General features: G+C 39.9%; 1 protein-coding gene and 1 long non-coding RNA gene across 5 annotated transcripts; both read left to right on the forward strand.

Moving 5' to 3' along the window:
* The first annotated feature begins 1054 nt into the window (after positions 1-1054).
* Positions 1055-5471, forward strand: LOC145457513 (uncharacterized). 4 transcript variants are annotated; one of them, XM_080335733.1, is made up of 4 exons: positions 1055-2899; positions 4204-4422; positions 4661-4840; positions 5049-5471. In XM_080335733.1, exons 1-2 carry the CDS (start codon positions 2686-2688, stop codon positions 4296-4298), a joined length of 309 nt encoding a protein of 102 aa, XP_080191859.1. In that variant the 5' UTR covers positions 1055-2685; the 3' UTR covers positions 4299-4422; positions 4661-4840; positions 5049-5471. The 4 variants fall into 4 exon arrangements, with proteins under 4 accessions (XP_080191859.1, XP_080191861.1, XP_080191862.1 ...); XM_080335735.1 differs by having other exon boundaries at positions 5073-5471; XM_080335736.1 differs by having other exon boundaries at positions 4204-4313.
* A 943-nt stretch (positions 5472-6414) lies between these two features.
* On the forward strand, positions 6415-9065 carry LOC145457645 (uncharacterized). Its single transcript, XR_013920946.1, has 2 exons — positions 6415-6584; positions 7529-9065. It is a non-coding gene; the product is annotated as an uncharacterized LOC145457645 (long non-coding RNA).
* Positions 9066-18413: the final 9348 nt, after the last annotated feature.

The following is an 18413-nucleotide window of genomic DNA, read 5'->3' on the forward strand; positions in this document are numbered from 1 at the left end:
TTTATAGTTTCTTGATGACATATTACCTTTTCATGGAACCACTAATACTAGTATACGAAGCCCTATGGGGTCCGTACTAGTATACCAGACCCTATGGGGTCCGTGGACCCCAGTTTAGGAACCCATTGTCTGTGTCTGCGTTGAAACAAGGAATGTTCCTTTCCAAAATATTTGCTGCAGTATTTGTGGTTTTGCTACCAGCATCATTATATCCGCGGGTCAGGAAAGAATTGCGGGGAGTTGTTTACAATTTGTCGTCGGGTACTGAGAGTGTTTGTGCATTAGATGTTCCAAACTATTCGTTGCTTACAGAGTTTATCATTAACGCCGCAGATTATAAATACCTTTAGCACCGGCTAATATAGCTATAGATTATATAAATCCAGAGGTGGTCGGTAACGAAGTACTTCTACTTTTTGGAAGTACTCAAGTAGATCTGATTTTCTCTACTTCTACTTCGTAATATTTTGTGATCTACTTACTTACTTTACGCTATTTTCAGTTTGTCAAGTAGAAGTACACTGTAAAAAATAAACCGTGTATTCAACGTGTTTTTTGCATGTTTTTTCCTATAACACGTTAAACGACGGAAAACGCCGACGTGTTTTTGAAATAAACACGTTTAAAACCGAAAACGCGACGTGTTTTCCCATTAATCAAGTTCAAAACTGAAACGCACATGTTTTTTACATTCTATGTTAAGACCATGCAACTACCAAATATATTGGTTGAATATATAAAAACCAAAGATAACTATGATGAGCACCAGGCGGACACGGAAATAGTTTCAGGGACGCGAATTCTGCGCAATATTGATACAGTGGGACCAGATTCGAATTGTATTGCACCAATTGGAACGCAAGATAATTGCTAATCCTATCGCTGACGATCCGAGCACTCAAATTAAAAAAAGTTGAGCTTATTTATAAGCTACTGTCGCATTAATTCCTAAAATATACATTAAAATCTTATCGGGGCAATGGAACCCCCTCGAAATGTACCCCAAAAGTCTGCAAATCGGCATTGTTCTGAACAATCGCAACAATGCAAAGGCCGTTGTTATGGTGATTGTGCTGCATCGCTGCACGATGCCGATTTTCAGATTTTGAAGGCTAATTCGGGTTAGTTCCATTGTCCTAATGAAATTTTAATGTATTATTTTCAGAATCAGCGTGACGGTAGCTTTCAAATAAGATCATCTTTTGAGGGTTCGGGTCTTCAGCTATTGATAACCGATCATGCTGCGTTCAGATTGCTGAGCACTTCAGTAGTCAATTCCTCACGGCGAGCAAGGGTGATGATGGGTGGTGCGAATCTATGCGTAGGTTAGTTATCTATAAAAAAAAAGACATTTGAGTATTGGTCTTGATTGGTTGAAATACTGAGGTATAATTTCAGTTCACAGCTCACACGATTTCCGAATCCGTGGTTGGAAAACAGGAAATTTTAGTTCACGGTCCTCGATTTCAGTATCCGTCGTGATTGGTTGCAGAACGACGGTAAAATTTCAGTTCACCACTCACACTATTTCACGATCCGACGTGATTGGTTAAAAAAACGGAAGTTCTACTTCACTGCTCACGTGATTGCCGTATGCGTTACGATTGGTTTGAAAAACTTTCAGTGCCGGGAAGCCACTTCCATCGGCGATCACTACGCGGCCAGAAAAGTTCGCGAACTGAGTGTAGAGTTTATTACCGGCTGACGGTTATTGATCGTATTTGTCCAGTTAGTAGAGCACGCATTTCACATCAGTTTTCATCGGGGAAAGTGTTTCCGATTCATATGCGCGCCTACGGGGTGTGCATAGTTGGTGTGCTGCATTTAACTGCAGTACGGTAACGTGTGGCGTGTGGAGGCAGCATATCGTTTAGCACTTACCATATATAGCTTCAGAGTGCATACGGTAACCAGTCGATTACAGTATATCATGTTGGGGAATGTCTTAGCTTAACTATGTAAATAATGAACCTAAGAAAGTTGAGCCGGTTGATATATTAGGAAGATGTGTATACCATGCCAATATGTTGCATTTTGTCAAATGCAAGATATGGAGGGACAAGTTTGCTCTGTAAAATTATGTGACAAATACGGCAAAAAAGAATTCATGTTGTCAATCAGAATCAAGATGGTACAATATTTTTCTATGAAGATTTTGACGGGCACTGTCACATTTGTGGTATCCTCAAGTCAGGCTTTGGGCGATATTTACACTGTTATTCCTGTGAGGCTATGACGGAAACCGGTTTCCTTTGTGTTTTACAACCTGGTGAAATATTTTACCAGAGACTCTCTAATTTACCGGTGTACTGTATTGGTAAATTACAGTATGGTGAGCAATGTTCCCTCTAATTTTTGACGAGTCTGCGCACACTCACGAACTCACTGCGCAGACCCTTGGACAACACTGCGTAAAGACTAAAAAAAGGTCATCATATCGGATTTTTTGTGCGCAGAGACCGTGTTAGCACTGCGCATTTGTGCATGTGCGCAGCTTAGAGGGAACATTGATGGTGAGATGGCTACATTAGACTGCATCATAGAATATGTTTCAAAGTTTAATAGTGAACTATATGCCGATAGAGAAAAGTACCGGTAATTAAAATTGCGTAATTTTGAACATGACGTTCTATTTTTCAGATTCATCAGACTGGTTAGCGATTTATTACTCTTGTGCTATTAAATATGAAAATGCTGATCATCCATGGTAATATTAGAAAGGTGATCACAGTTGATCACCTATCTGAGATTTATGATGTTGTGAGATGTGCAGTTCGTAGTACCATCTTGGACAGAAAATTCACTACGGAATATTACGACAAGTCGCTTGAATTGAACGGCGATTTTTATGAATTGTCTGTCAAAGATATGGGACAATATGACTGGTTTGACGATGGAAGTGAGTAATTATATTCTATGCATGTCAACAGAATTATCGTCGTAAAGCGATGATCATGGTAATCATACTGTACTAAAATTATCTTGTCTTGTTCGATATCTGTAATAGAAACGAATATAGATTTTTAGCCAAAATCACGCCGTGTTATGCAGGGCTTTAGAGCAGCCGCATATTTAAACTGCTCCTGCTCTAGCTGCTGCTTCGGCTCTGAAATTATCGCATTGGCCTGTCTATATCAGGGGTGGCCAACCCGTGGGCCAAATATGGCCAGCGAGAGGGTTTTGCGTGACCCGTGAGCTAATTTCCTATTATATTATCGAAAATGAATTGCTCAGATTGTGAACTTGCAATGCCAACAAAAAATTACAATTCTGGCTGCGACACTTGGGATGTTGATGACTAAAATATCAGTTCCGACGCATTGGCAGATCCAGGGTCCAGTCACCTTTTCAGTAAGTCGTCGTACATTATAATAAAGTAAAATAGCAGCGAAATTTTTCTTCACGCCTTGCGTGTTTAATTTTCGCACGATTTCTTGCTTGGTAGCCTACCCCCTACTGAAAACGAAAAAAACGCCTATTTTATCCGATTGAGTCTAACTGTATTCGCAATTACGGGAGAAAGTCTTTTCGCGTTTGCGCTCGCATAAAGATCGTCAATGGTGAAATGGCGATATCGATGTGGCCAGACGCCAAATAGTCGTGTCCTTGCAAACTGAGTCTAGCGGGCGGTATACAATAGACCCGCAATACTCGAGTAATAATATTATTGACCTTGTTTATTTATAAATTTCGAAAATTTTATTCGCTTGGCGTGGCTAGTGGACCGCGAACTCGCTCGTCAATTGCATGTGGCCCTTCAGCCGAAAAGGTTGGCCATTCCTGGTCTATATAGATTACTAATCTACCATAGGTTAGTACTTTTTTGTTTCCCGAATAGAATATGTTGGAATATGTTGATATGAACTTCTTCAACGAATATGTGATGTTCTCCTAGGGTGATTTTATTTTTATCTAAAAACCGAAGATTTTGACCGATAAAATCGGACATTCTGACAATTTTGACATTTTTAACCCTATAAATCTTAATTTTGATGAAATTGTGATCTCGTATATGTAAATTGCCTGTTTTCCCCCATTACCTTCGAATTTTAGGCTACTGCTTATCTTCATTTCTGGTTGGAACTGTCTGTTCTTACGAAATAGTTAGGCCTAAAAAAACTTTTGCTCTTTCTGCAATAAATTGACTCGCTATTACCGGCAAACTGATAATTCGCTGGGCTTTAATGAAGATATTTATTACAGAGTCAACCTGCATCGGTATATTCTCCAGAAGACGCGCGCAGCATCGAGGTACAGCAGAAAGCAATAAGTGTCAAGTGGGCGAAAAGACTACGTGACAAGAAAAGATTCAGGTTAGGATGAAAAGAACATTTGAATCGTGTCATGAGGCCATTTTGAATGGGATATCAACACAAAGTCTGTTCGAGATTTAGCCGATGTTGATCGATGCGCATTGGGCAGGTATAAAGCAGTGTTGGGATCAAGTCACTGATAATGACATCCCCTTACCACGTTCATGCAATATGCTAGTCCTACAACGTATGCAATGCATGCACCAATTATTGATGATTATTATCAATGTGTAATATCATACAGCAGGGGCGGCATTACATTCCAACTTATTCAATGTTGGTGACACACATCTCAGAAGTTTGTACAAACTTAATCCAAACCTTACTTCAACTATGCCACATTGCAGGGATCATGGAAAGACAAGCTCTGCAACAAGTTGAGGGAATGGAGAAGACACCATGAAAAAGAAGTTCTCATCTTGAACTTGGAATAGCAGAAGCATGGACGCTGCGGCAAACGGAAATCTCAGCAGCTTGTGGAAAAATCTAGTCAACGCTGCAAGAATTCTCGAGTCACAACATACAATGTGAGCATTTTAGTATCTTGCTTTCTTGATCTAGATATTCTCAATATGAATATTTTGATATGATACTGATAACGCCAATAGACAATGTTACGTCTAATTTTTCTCGTGTCTGTGCGCATGCGAGCAGCTTAGAAGGAAAATTGGCAAGAAGTAGCACCTTGCACCGAAAACCGGTCATGTTTTGATTAGGATCTATTTTGTCCTACAGAGTCAACATGTATACTCTCCACAGACGACGAGCGCAGCATCGAGATACATCAAAACGCAATAAGAGGCAAGTGGAGAATACCTCACAAGGAAACGATTCTGGATAGGATGGAAAGAACATTCGAATCGCGTCGCGATGCCATTCTGAATGGGATGTCAACACAGTCTGCTGGAGATTTACCCGATCTTGATCGATGCGCATTGGGTGCCGTAGGTATAAAGCAGTGTTATGATCAAGTCACTGACGGCACAATCCCTCGGCATTTGTGGCATGCGCAATCATTTTTCATGACACAACAAATTACATATATATTATAACTAGGGCCATTTTTATATGACCTTAGAAAATCAATAATATGACTTTATTTTTTGGAAAATATGAATTTATGTGAAAATGGTGTAGTTTTACATGCAAATATCGGCACTGACGGAACTAGTAAAACCTATGCAACAACAGTTATACACGTCCATTTTTTATTCTAAATCACTGTGGCAGTACAGTAGCAGTGTAAAATGTTAAAGTCTTTGAAGTTACGATTCGGACGTAAAATGACTTTGGTAAGGAAAGTGAGAGCTCCACAAACGCTGATGTGGGTTGCCACTTCTGCAGGGGTGCATAAAGCGCTGGTGAAATGTCTTGTATTTGCAGCTCCATTATTTGTTAAACCTCGTTTTTGTCCAATCGCTTCTTAATGTAAATTTTGAGCTTTATGACCTAATCAGGAAAATGTGACTTCATAGCTTTAATATAGCTCAAAGGGATACGGTTTTGTGTTGAAATTGATTTCACGACTTGCTGATGCATAGAACGAAATATGGCTTTGAATGGCCCTAATTATTACCATGGGTTAGCAAAGAGTGAAGTCAGTTTTCAAAATGTATAAAACTCGTCAGTGACCTAAAGATACTTTTTAAATTAACATACATTGTTCTTTTTGGGCAGATTGTAGTTTTCTTGAATTTTTTAATCGCACATACTTCCAAACGTAGACATTTCTTCCTTAGATATAAAGGCGACCAACCCTCGGCCTGCAAGGCGATTCTAGAAATTGATTATAATATTTATTAGTACTCGCAGAAATATTGTCAGCGGGGAAACCTTTGCACAACGCGATGTACGCAGCCTCGCCGCAACCTTGATATTTTTATGTCCAAGCTTGGAATATTCCTTGTCAAATGAGCCCAGAGGTATACAAAGACGACCTGCAACTCCTTGCAGGACATGACTGCACACTTGCTTGTCGTAACATAATTGTCATCGAATTTGCTGCGTAGTAATATATGTCATGTTTTCACCCTTGCCCAACCGTGTTACCTCCTGTCAGATGACTAAAATCTTTATCACCATTAGAGGGGCCCGCGCGAGGTTTCAAAGTCGCTGATTTACTTTACGACGTCGCAGTTGCGTCAAAACATACATTGAGTTGATTTCTGACACTTCTCGTTCAGGTCGTCAAAAACTGGGGTGGATGGTCGGGATCCCAACGATCTTCAATTCTTCAATGACAACTATGGCAGCTTCCTGTTTGTTGACAAAGTAAGTTGTTTGGTGTATGTGAAAGCATTATGTCACTGTGTTGTGGACACAAGCAAATCGCATGGCTAACTGCCATCAGGCTACATCATTCACATCATACAAAAAAGGCAATTTATGGCACTATTAACACTGTATTGCTGTATTAACACTGTATTTGATAAAAATTGGTATCTCGACAGGTCACTGTAAATCGAAATAATGATGTAATCCAATATCAGTGAGTAACGAGATTTTCCCATGTCCATGCTACTGTAGGACACTATGGTGAAATTGTCACTAGTCTATGGCGTCCAATCAAAGAAGATGATGTGAAACCAATATTGGCCCCTCCTATTTCACTTAAAAAGTTGCAGTGTTACGACTGATGCTAAAATCATTCCACTCTGGGTACCATTATGCTCGCTCGATATCCTTGAAAGCACCATCACGTACGATCGTTTTCTTACCTCTTTGCATGACCCTGACTCGCGCGGTAATGACTTGTTAGGTAGGCTTACCATATTTTGGAAATCTAAAAAGAGGACACTTTTTCAGAAATTTGAGACTTGCAAAACCGGAGAAGAATTCTCAAAAATCGGTGAATTTTGCCCACTTTGTGACCTGTTGACTGGAAAATTTTTAAAAAGGTCAACTTTTCGCTCAGAGCTCCAATCACCGTTTTTCACTCCGAAATACCTGCCATAGAGTCACTTCTGTGCTAATTTACGGCATATCACTCGCATTTCGCTCTAAATGGGACCTAAATTTTCAAAAAAGAGGACAAAATCTCAAAAAAGAGGACAAAAGGGCGTCCTCCGAGGACACTTTTAAAAAAGTCAAGAAAGAGGACAAATCCTATTGAAAGAGGACGCATGGTAACCCTATTATTAGGCCTCATACTCAACTCAATTCTTAATCTCAGACCACATCGATAGTACTAAGCTAATATCATTTTCATTTATCAGGAGCCAAAGAATTATATCCGACGATCAAGTACAATACGATCCTGAATGAATGGAAAGTTCTCTTCTATGGCAAAGTTATCAAAGGGGTCAGAAGCTTCCATCATGCTATGGCCATAATACTGGCAATATACTGGCTGTTCAACATCAAGTTCGCTCCATCAGCCTCTAATTGATGGTCCGTCGTCACAAACTCTCCTTCGAAACTTCCGAACGTTAAGTACACTGCGGCTGTCTCGAAACTTTGTAACGTTAGGTAGACTTTGGCTGTTCGTAGTAAATTAATTTGAATAATTCACCAAGGACAGGTCAACATTTTTAGCCGTTATAATTCTTGTTTCATTGCATTAGGTACTCGGCGCCTTTCACTGTGACAATTTGTAATAACTTTATTAATCGAGGACCGGTCAATGTTTCAAGCCGGTATATTAATTCTTGTTTCATTACATACGTTTCGAAACTTTCTAACGTTAGGTGTGGCTGACTGTGGCTGTTCATTGTAATTTAATTTGATTAATTTATTGAGGATGGGTCAATGATTTTAGCCGTTATTATAATTCTGGTTTCATTACATATGTCCAAAACTTCAAAACATTAGGTACAAGGCGGCTTACACTGTGGCTTTTTGTAGTAAATTAATTCATTGATGATGGGTCAATATTTTTAGCTGTTGTTGTAACAATTCTTCTCTCATTGTATAAATTCCAAAACTTCTTAACGTTAGGCTCTCTGCGGCTTACACTGTGGCTTTTTGTAGTAAATTAATTATTTATGAGGGGCCAATATTTTTAGCCGTTGTTGTAAAAATTTTTCTTTCATTGCATAAGTTTCAAAACTTCTTAACGTTAGGTACTCTGCGGCCTGCTCTGTGGCTTTTTGTAGTAAATTAATTCATTGATGACGGGCCAATGTTTTTAGCCGTTGTTGTTGTAATAATTCTTCATTCATTGCATAAGTTTCAAAACTTCTTAACGTTAGGCACTCTGCGGCTTACACTGTGGCTTTTTGTAGTAAATTAGTTCATTGATGACGGGCCAATGTTTTTAGCCGTTGTTGTAATAATTCTTCATTCATTGCATAAGTTTCAAAACTTCTTAACGTTAGGCACTCTGCGGCTTACACTGTGGCTTTTTGTAGTAAATTAATTCATTGATGACGGGCCAATATTTTTAGCCGTTGTTGTAATAATTCTTCATTCATTGCATAAGTTCCAAAACTTCTTAACGTTAGGCACTCTGCGGCTCACACTGTGGCTTTTTGTAGTAAATTAATTCATTGATGACGGGCCAATATTTTTAGCCATTGTTGTATATAACTCTTCTTTCATTGCATAAGTTCCAAAACTTCTTAACGTTCGGTACTCTTCGACTTACACGGTGGCTGTAAGTAGTAAATTAATTGCGCCATGACATGTCAATATTACTAGCCGTTATAGTAATTCTTATTTCATTACGTATTATCCGAAACTCTCGCCATTTCAGAATTTTTCTTGTTTTGATGCATTTGTTCTCAATATACCATCATTTGATCCAACACTGAATTGCTTGTTTTAATTCATATCCTGGCTACAGATTTTGTGCCAGTCGGTCCAAGGTGAAAGGTCAATTGAAGTCTCAGGTCAGACGTGTTTTCGAGATTACATGACGGGCAGAAACATGTTAGGCAACAGGTGGAACCAAACCTGTCGTATGGTTTTACATGATGGACATGTATTAAGAGGTACCAGGTGTAAACATGTCTATGGACACCTTTATTTTTTACAGTGTAGTCTAATCTCTCAATGCGACAGATAGCCTGAGGAATTTCTGGGCTGTTTTCACGGAGTACCAACATTTAACATTCACAGAAGTCAAGTAAAGCCCAGAAATTTTGTTGCGCTTCGCGCACCATAGCCAAGGAGTGACAATTATGTTTTCAGGAAAGTATCAGTATATATAATTTAGCTACCGGCGGGGCCTATAAATATCGTAGGCCCTGGTACCGGATTGCTTGGTTCCGCTGACACCGCATGTCACCCATGTCAAGTACATAGTAAATATGGCCCACCATACCGTTTGAAACTACCATTTCGCAATCTTGCAATTACCTATCATACCGTAATCTAGCAACCCACGACGTGTTCTGCTAATCTGAAGAATCCGGCTTTTTTTAACGTTACACCTGTTTTAGCAGATCACCTTTCATGCTTTATGGACAAAAGACATGAAATATATTTTCCGATTTTTAGAAGTGGTATTTATATTTCACTTTCAAATCCGAGTATCATACTTTGAGTTCTAATTACTTTCAGTTCTTTTGTTAGCAGAACATATATGTTGAAGCATAAAAGCAGAAACCTCTATTTTCCGAAAATAAAGCTACACTAAATATCAATTTTACGATTCACAATATTTGTTATTAACGTATACTAATCGCGCAAAGTGTTGAAACCGTATCCGATACAACTTCTCCGTATTGCTCTTCGCCTAAATTTTGGGCCATATAATACGGGCATGCTCCATAAAATGATATTCTCTGAAACGGGGTCTTTTAGTTAACAAAAGGTTAAAATCGCATTTTCCTATCAATACTATAACTTGCATCTCATGATGCGATAGAATGCTTATTCTGTCGAAAATTGATACCTCCTGGGATGCATCAGTACGAATCAAGATCTCTGCACCTTCCGCATAGCTCAATTCGCAGCTGTTGACACTCCATGCGAACGAATTAGGACTGTTTTCAAAACTACTTATTTACTTGAGTAGATTTAAAGTCAGTCAATTCTACTTCTACTTCAAGTAGTTTTACCAGGCTTAAGGGAGAAGTACTTCTACTCGTACTTGAGTCTAAAACGGACTATATAGTGATGTCGAAGACTACCACATCATATATGCCAGAGATCTCAAACTCAAATGTGCTCGCGTGCCAATTTGCTAGTTCAGTGGTTCTCAATCGGTGTGCCGCGGCACACTAGTGTGCCAATTGAACTGCTCAGGTGTGCCGCGAGCAAATGTGGTAAACTATATCGAAGCATAACAAAAAACCAAATTTTGAGTGTGTCATTGTTGGTTCTTCTATTGAATTTACTCGATCAAGACACGCGATGCAAAATCTGATTCAGCGAACAGATAAAAGGATGTCGAGGCGACCGTATTTACGGTATCTCAATCTAGTATCTGAATATGAGATCCCCATTAGGCAGGCCGTGTTATTTTTGGCATATGCCAAAACTGCCAAAAATAACTTATTTTTGGCATTTTTCGATTTTTAATTTTGGCAGTTTTGGCATCGTCCTCTAAATAGATAGTTTCAGCCTCGAATTAGTCACAAAAACGCTTTATTTGGGCTAGTTTGTCAAAAGACACCACAAAATGTGCAGCATCCACGTATAATCAGTGCCAACGAACAATAAGAAGAAGAAAAAACCAGACGATTTCATAGGTTAATAATATCAAACAAAACCATAAAATGTGCAGTATCCATCGGAATCGGTGCCAATGAGCAAAAAAAAAAGAAAAGCCTAACAAACACGCTCAACAGCTGATTGTTACAGCTGTTGAATAGACTTAAATCGTTTGCACTGTAACAGTGCTTCCAAACTCATGTCAGCTAAGTTTCTCCTAAATTCCTTTCTCGCCCAGCGAATCTGGGAAATATCGGCTTCAACAGTAGCCGTTGAGGGACAGAATGTTGCCAGTCATCCACAAAAGGATTTCAGAGCTTCAAAATCTTTGGAGGGCCGAATCGGCTTCCATGCATCATGAAAAGAGATCACTACGCCAGTGCCATCGATCTCATCGCGGAATGAATTTTCTTCCCGATCCTTTTCCAGGAGTTTCCTGTGTTCTCTCTCAACACATTTTATTTAGTAGCCCGACCATCATTTCTCCTTCAGTCGACCGGTATATTTTCGGAGGACTTTTGTCATTTCAGGTAGCTTTAATATTACCAACTCGCATGGAAGAGTCCTGGGAAGGTTAGATTGTTTAAGAACATAGACGCAACAAGACTGTCTGGCAAAACGAGACTATGCAGCTCAGAAATAGCCAGACAGTTTGTTACGTCGCCATGTTCAACTCGATCGCGATGCAAAAATCGTGGTTGATTTTGGGTATTCCAGTTCCATGAGCAGAATATAATTTATATTTTAATAATCAGTACCGCGGCAGCTTCTCATTGATACCCGTTTTATCAAATTTAGCGCTCGACAAGCCGGTCAAAAAATGGTTGTAAAATTGCCTTTGGACAAATGGAAAGTATGACGTAAACCAAATGCAGTCAGTCGTTCAATCTCGCTGTACCCACACCATTTAGGACACCATGCTTTCACCCCTAATGGGTGGGCTGGACCCAGATTAAGAAACCTGCCTTTCACAAACGCTCTTCTCGCTTGTAAAGCGGTCCTTTTAACACAACACCACGAACCAAAAGGAACTATTTGGCAGGCCGTGTTATTTTTGGCATATGCCAAAAATTGCTTATTTTTGGCATTTTCAAATTTTTATTTTTGGCAGTTTTGGCATCTGGCTCCTGAAATGCCAAAAATAACACGGCCTGCCATTAGGTAATAGATTGGGTCTTACTTTCGACGTTTTATTGTAATGACGCTCTGAGCACAGTAACGTATATACGTGTGGAGAATCTAGTAAATCTGCGACGCTTCGTGACTTGCTACTGCACTGCCATGAATCAAACTGGGACCTCCACCGTCAATGGGTGTGATACGCTAGTTTCAGGCCCGTAACTGCCGCAACCCAAACACCCCAATTGGGGGGGGGGGGGCGAGCTCAAAGAGGCCCAAAATTATTTCATGAATTATCATTACTTATAGAATAATTTTTGAAACTTTATGCAACTGTTTCAAAAAATGTTCGCGCCTTGCGCGATTTCAAGTTGCCAATTATCTTGATTTTGGGGTACTCTATTCACAAGAAAAAATACGCAAGATTTATAGAAATGGGCATATTGGCGTTGGCCATTACCGCGCCAGGACGCACCAAGACATATAGAGTAGGCCATGTAACATGCGATTCCAAGTAGTGTGCCAGAACGATCGGCAGCGAGGAAACCTTGGCCGAAAAGGACTGCCCTAATACTAACCGAAAACTTCATTATGTACACAAAATACTGTCTTGACAATCTGAACCTCATAAGACAAATACCATTCCGCAGGGAAAAAATTATATGCCAGTGAAGAAATACCAATTTGAAATCGTGTGCGTCTTTTAGTTTCGTAGCCTACGTTATGGCGATTCCATATTTTTTATACAGCAGACAGGAGGACATGGAATACCATCATGTTGAGGAGTCATACCAACGGGCCCTACAGTTTCCAAGACACCTCACTCAGCTCTACCGGTAAATCTGATTACATGAGCAGAGAGGATAAGAAGTTGATAGCAATATATATGCAATTCTCGATCTTATTGACCGATTTTATCATGAATTTTCGAAAATTTTAGCGCATGGCGCTGGCTCACTAAATAGTATACAATTCATTTCGCGGCAAAAGCGAACAAGGTGATGGGGGTACATTTATCACCCTATGGGAGTCCCAGACCAAAGATTTTTGCGGGGCCTGACGAAGTGCTGTTTCATTCCTGTCAACGGGCATATGCCCGAATATGTTTAATTATAGTATTGAGGGGTCCTACCTTTTCAAACACACCCCACTCAGCTCTACCTGTAAATCTGATTACGTGAGCAGAGAGAGGATAAAAATTGATAGCAACATATATGCAATTCCCGATCATACTGACCGATTGAATCACGAATTATAGAAAATTTTCACGCTTGGCGCGTTTAGGTGACAAAAGCTGACCCACTAAACGGCCCGCAATTGGGAGAATAAGTAAGTAGCGGTAACAAGCAAACAGCCTTAGGGGTGTTCGGTTCATCACCATATGGGGGGCGCCAAGACCAACGTTTTTTTTCTGGGGGGGGGTGCTGACGAAGTGCTGTTCCGGCCCTGGCTAGTTTGCCCACACAAAATATCATTTACGACGGTGATAACTAAACTCGGGCAATTGGACCTACAATTGAGCTGCGGGTGACTTCCCGTAACACTATGGAGGTAGGCTATACTATCCTCATAGGTGATATTGCTCGATCTGCGCGGAAATGCGTTTGACATCCATGTATTATACACCTATACGTCTCTGTATTTGTTAGTGACGATCGAAATTGGACTCTTCGATGCAACGGTCAATTACATCGACAATGCGGTCGTGGGCAGATTTTATTGTCAAATCAATCTTATGAAATTAAGCTCAACCTCAGGTTTAAACGGAATCTCAGCAGGCCAGTTATGTGGTAACAGAGGTAATAGCTAATGATTTAAAACCTCACAAGGAAGCGGAGAAATTTCTTCTTCTGGCCTGCAATGAAATTGTAAAATAATGTTTGGGAAGTATTGAAAACGATTCCCATGTCAAATGATACCATTCGTAGACGTATTTGTGAGAGATGTCCGCAGAGATAAAAGAAAACCCAAGCAGAGAAAAGCCTAATTGAGTGCTCCGGAAAGCTGGAAGTACTTCGTCAGTGACCACCTCTGTAAGACTATATGGTTGCTGCTATACGCATTCTGGTAGTTTGCTTGTGCCGTAAGCTGAAGGAGTTCAGAACCACTGTGCTAGTGTGCCGCGAACTATTTTTCATTTTCAAAGTGTGCCGCGACGTCAAAAAGGTTGAGAACCAATGTGCTGGTTTTTGAAGACGCTGCGGGTCGCAGCATCGATAATAGTGATATTCAATGTATGGTTTCCAAGTAGGCCTTATTTGACGGGACCTTGCAGACAGGCGTTCCACAAACATCGCGTTAATGTATTTTACTATTGTACTATTCACGCTTGACACGCAAAAAATCACATTTTCAAATATTTTATTAAAATGATAATAAATTGGCTAAGACAATATTCCACACCGTATAGCCCTAATTCCACAATGCATCTCGTACACCCTGATCTCCTGGAATAGAAATGTCCAATGGGCGAAGAATACATCGGTGTTACAGCCGTAGAGCGTACTACTACTACCTTACTCGCCACCGATAATAATATGGATAAAGAAAACAAACAACACCCAGCATGTAACCAACCATGCGTCACGGGGGTCACAGAAATCTAATGGTTGGCATACTGACCTGATTGCATAGCTATATAACCTACGCAACGCAAGCTACGATATTTGTATATATTAATATTCCCCATGACAGTTTCATCGATTGTTGCTCCCGAAAGATTACCAAGTCACCATTCCAAGTCGGAAGTCATTCTCTGATGTTAACGTTTGTCCCGATTCAACTCGAGTCATTTCTATTTAAACACCCAGTTAATCCGAAATCGAGTTATTTTACGAGAATGTCACACCAAACCAAATCACAATTTTCCGTCAAGAATCATCAACGGGTCATGTTTTATCATCACGAATTAGACATGTGGCGTAATGCCTGATCTTCTACCGCATGGTAGCTTTGAAAACTGATGTGATAGTGATTTTTATAGTAGTTTAGTAGTTTAAGTTCTTATATCTAAAAAAGATATATATCACTTCAATATATTGTTGAACAGTTGAAATAGCTGACTTACAACCGAAGCGTCGACAGCTGACAGTGCAACGTGTTCGTGTACCCCAGTGGTTCCCAACCTCTTTGTCTTCATTCCCCACTTCAGATTTATTCAGGGCCTTCATTCCCCACCAGGACTGTAACAGCACTTCGTCAGAACCCCCTCAGTCCCTAAGCCTGTATGCTTTTCACCGCTACGTATCACCTACATCTACTGTCTTGGTGCGTCGCCTTATTCCAACTAAGCGCGCGAAGCAAGAAAAATTTATATAATTCTCATTTAAATCGATCAATATGATCGGGAATTGCATATTATTTGCTATCAATTTTTTATCCCTTCTCTGTTCACGCCATCAGATTTACCGGTAGAGCTGAGTGAGGTGTGTTGGAAACGGTAGGACACCTAAATAAGAAATAAACATCCTCGGCGGACCCGTTGGTATATTGACTTCGTTACATTATGCTATTTCGGGACCTCCTATATCTGTGTCAAAAGATATGGAAATCGCCAAAGCTAAAAGGCACACACGATTTCAAATTGGTATTGCTTTACTGGCAGATAATTTTTCCCTGCTGGATGGCATTTGTCCTGTGGGGCTCAGATCGCCAGGACAGGAATATTCGGCGCCAGCCATTCAGCCGCCTATGGACAATAAACATATATATATATTGTATGTATATCGAAGTTTTCGGTCACCACAAGGGCATTCCTTTCAGGCCGAGGTCTTCTCGCTGCTGAACATTCTGGCGCACTTCTCGGAGTCGCATGTTACATAGCGTATAACTTCATATGTCTTGGTGCGTCGTTGCGCAGTAATGGCCAACGCCGAAGTTCCCATTTCGATAAATTCTACGTATTTTCGTGGGGGAAAGGTATACCCATTACCCAATAATCAAGATATTCGGTAATATTAAATCGCGCCACCAGCGCGAGAACATCTCGAAAAAGTGGCATAAATTTTCAAAAATATACTCTATAATTTATGTTAATTCACGAAATAATCTTGGCCCCCTTCGAGCTCGCCCTCCCCCAATTGGGGGGTTTGGGGTTTGGCAGTTACGGTCCTGTTCCCCACTACCCAACACTTCTGTCATCACAGAGCAGCTATTTGCTGGTTTCACTAAACAAGACACACAACCACACCAGTGTGCAAGACAATAACTATAACTGCAACATGAAACGTATTGTGAACCGATACCAGTAAGGCTCAAAATTTCGCGAAAGCGCTATTTCACGTCAAACTAGTCGTGCTGGATGCGTTTGTGACACCATCATTGGCCATCCAGAGTTAAAAATGAGGTTTTGTGAACAACATGCAATATAATTTTCGATGCATACATTCCAGAGCAGTTAACTGGTAACGATAATTGCGCATGTGTCTCCGTGAATATGTAGACTGTCCTGTATATAATTTTGAACAAATGCGTCTATTCCCCACCAGAAACCATTGAATTCCCCACCAGTGGGGAATTCCCCACCGTTTGGGAACCACTGGTGTACCCAGAATAGGCTTCAATTTCTGCGGTTACAGATAGGCCTACTTCGCATTGTGGAGTCTCATTCCGAAGCCATTACAAGAGAAATACGATCGATGCCACGAAACGTACGAGGAATGCTTTCGACGAGCAACGTAGCCCCAATCGAACAACAGGTACTGTAAAAATGGCTTTACTTTCATCGAAAGAATCAGCTTATTAGTTATTTTCCACTGCATTTGTCTTGTTGAATTAATTTCGCTGGAAAAATATCAATAATGACTTTATAAAATTAAAATTATTATCTATGATAACAGGGAAGGTAAGAGAAATTACACGCCAAGGATCGCATATGCTACTGGCGAAGGCGGGATTTTGAACGTTGAACTGGGGACAACGGCATGGCAAATCGCTGAAGAGTGAATCCAAGCTACCAAAAAACTACGAGATGGACATCCACCTCGCATTTAAAATGGCTGATTTCCAGAACCTGGGAAACAAGGATGTATACGAAATTATGCAAGATATATTTCCGTATTATCAAGAATCCAACATAGGAATATTCATGGCATACAGAAGATATGATATTCATGTGCAATTGTAAGCAATGCGATTGCGTATGCAGGAACTATAATTTGTTTTACTCATTTATTTGTTTCAAATATGATTCGCTCTCAGATTGCCGACTTGAAAGGTTATGACTTGTGACTGTTAGCGTAGCAGAACATATTTTAAATCCAATTTTTTGACAAGTGTGTATCTCTTTACCAGAGTAGCATACGGCACATGACATGACAACTAATTGTCCAACTCTGCCGAGAACAGGGGTAAAACTTCACTTCACATGGGAATATTTCGATGGGTTACGGGCTATTTTAAAATATGTTCGAATACTGAACCTCTTGTTTTCTGATTTGAAGCAAGAAGATATCGAAAACATGCCAGGAGGCCGTCCCAAGGAGTCTTCTCTTGTCATTAGATTCTTGATGACGCCATTGATATGCTGAGATGAGTTGACTTCATTTAATTGCCGTCGAGTTGACAGTATGTGCCTGGAATTTCAATAGCATATTAGTGAAAACTATCTTGTCAAGTATCCATGTGCGAATTGAGTGAACAGGAGTTATTTTTACCAGCAAAGCTTTGACGGTATTTTTCATGACGTAAACATGCAGTTACGAATTGATGAATAGTTGGCCAAGATTTTCTATGATAAAGTAGAGGCAGTTGAATATAAATATGCAGCAAAAATGTTGAAATGAATAAATTTATCTGCAGCATCAGAATCTCACCGGAAACTCTGCTATGAAGATCTGATAAGTGTCCCATGTCAACTATATAGCTAACAGTAGATTCGATCAATAGGACATGATATTGATTCATTCAAAAACAGCTCATCTAAAGTATTTTGCTCAGGTTGACAAATTCTATTAGATAGCAGGGATGGGCGATAATTTCTCCACAATCTGGATATTTGTAGACCGAAAAATATTGTAGCCCAAGTTGCAAATATATTTTTCGGGCGGAATTATTATAGTTCTGAACGCAAGCAGTGCAAATGTCATTGTTTTGTACATGCTGCTTAATAGGTGTGTTAATATCGAATGCCGAGAAAATAAGGGCTCATGTAAAAGAGTAATGGAATATACAATCAAAATCACATACCGGGCAATTTATTTTGTAGTCCTGCCAATGGCAGCAAACAAGGTTTAAACTATATTATACGGAAACAGTAGCGCTCACAATTTGAAAACAGTACTGCGTAAGTTGACTAAGTCAAGTTTATGTCGACCGAGGAATTCTCAACAGTTTGAAAATCCCAGATTCGTTTGTCATTTTCATGTACAGTATGTATTTGTAGAT

This window comes from Botryllus schlosseri, chromosome 15 (assembly GCF_051294905.1).
Source record: "Botryllus schlosseri isolate E-star chromosome 15, Bs_hap1, whole genome shotgun sequence".
NCBI classification, from domain to species: domain Eukaryota; kingdom Metazoa; phylum Chordata; class Ascidiacea; order Stolidobranchia; family Styelidae; genus Botryllus; species Botryllus schlosseri.

Coding starts and splice junctions, on each gene's coding strand:
- LOC145457513 (XM_080335733.1), top strand. CDS start 2,686: ATGAAAATGCTGATCATCCATGGTAATATTAGAAAGGTGATCACAGTT. Junction 2,900..4,203: donor TGACTGGTTTGACGATGGAA/GTGAGTAATTAT, acceptor TATTTATTACAG/AGTCAACCTGCATCGGTATA.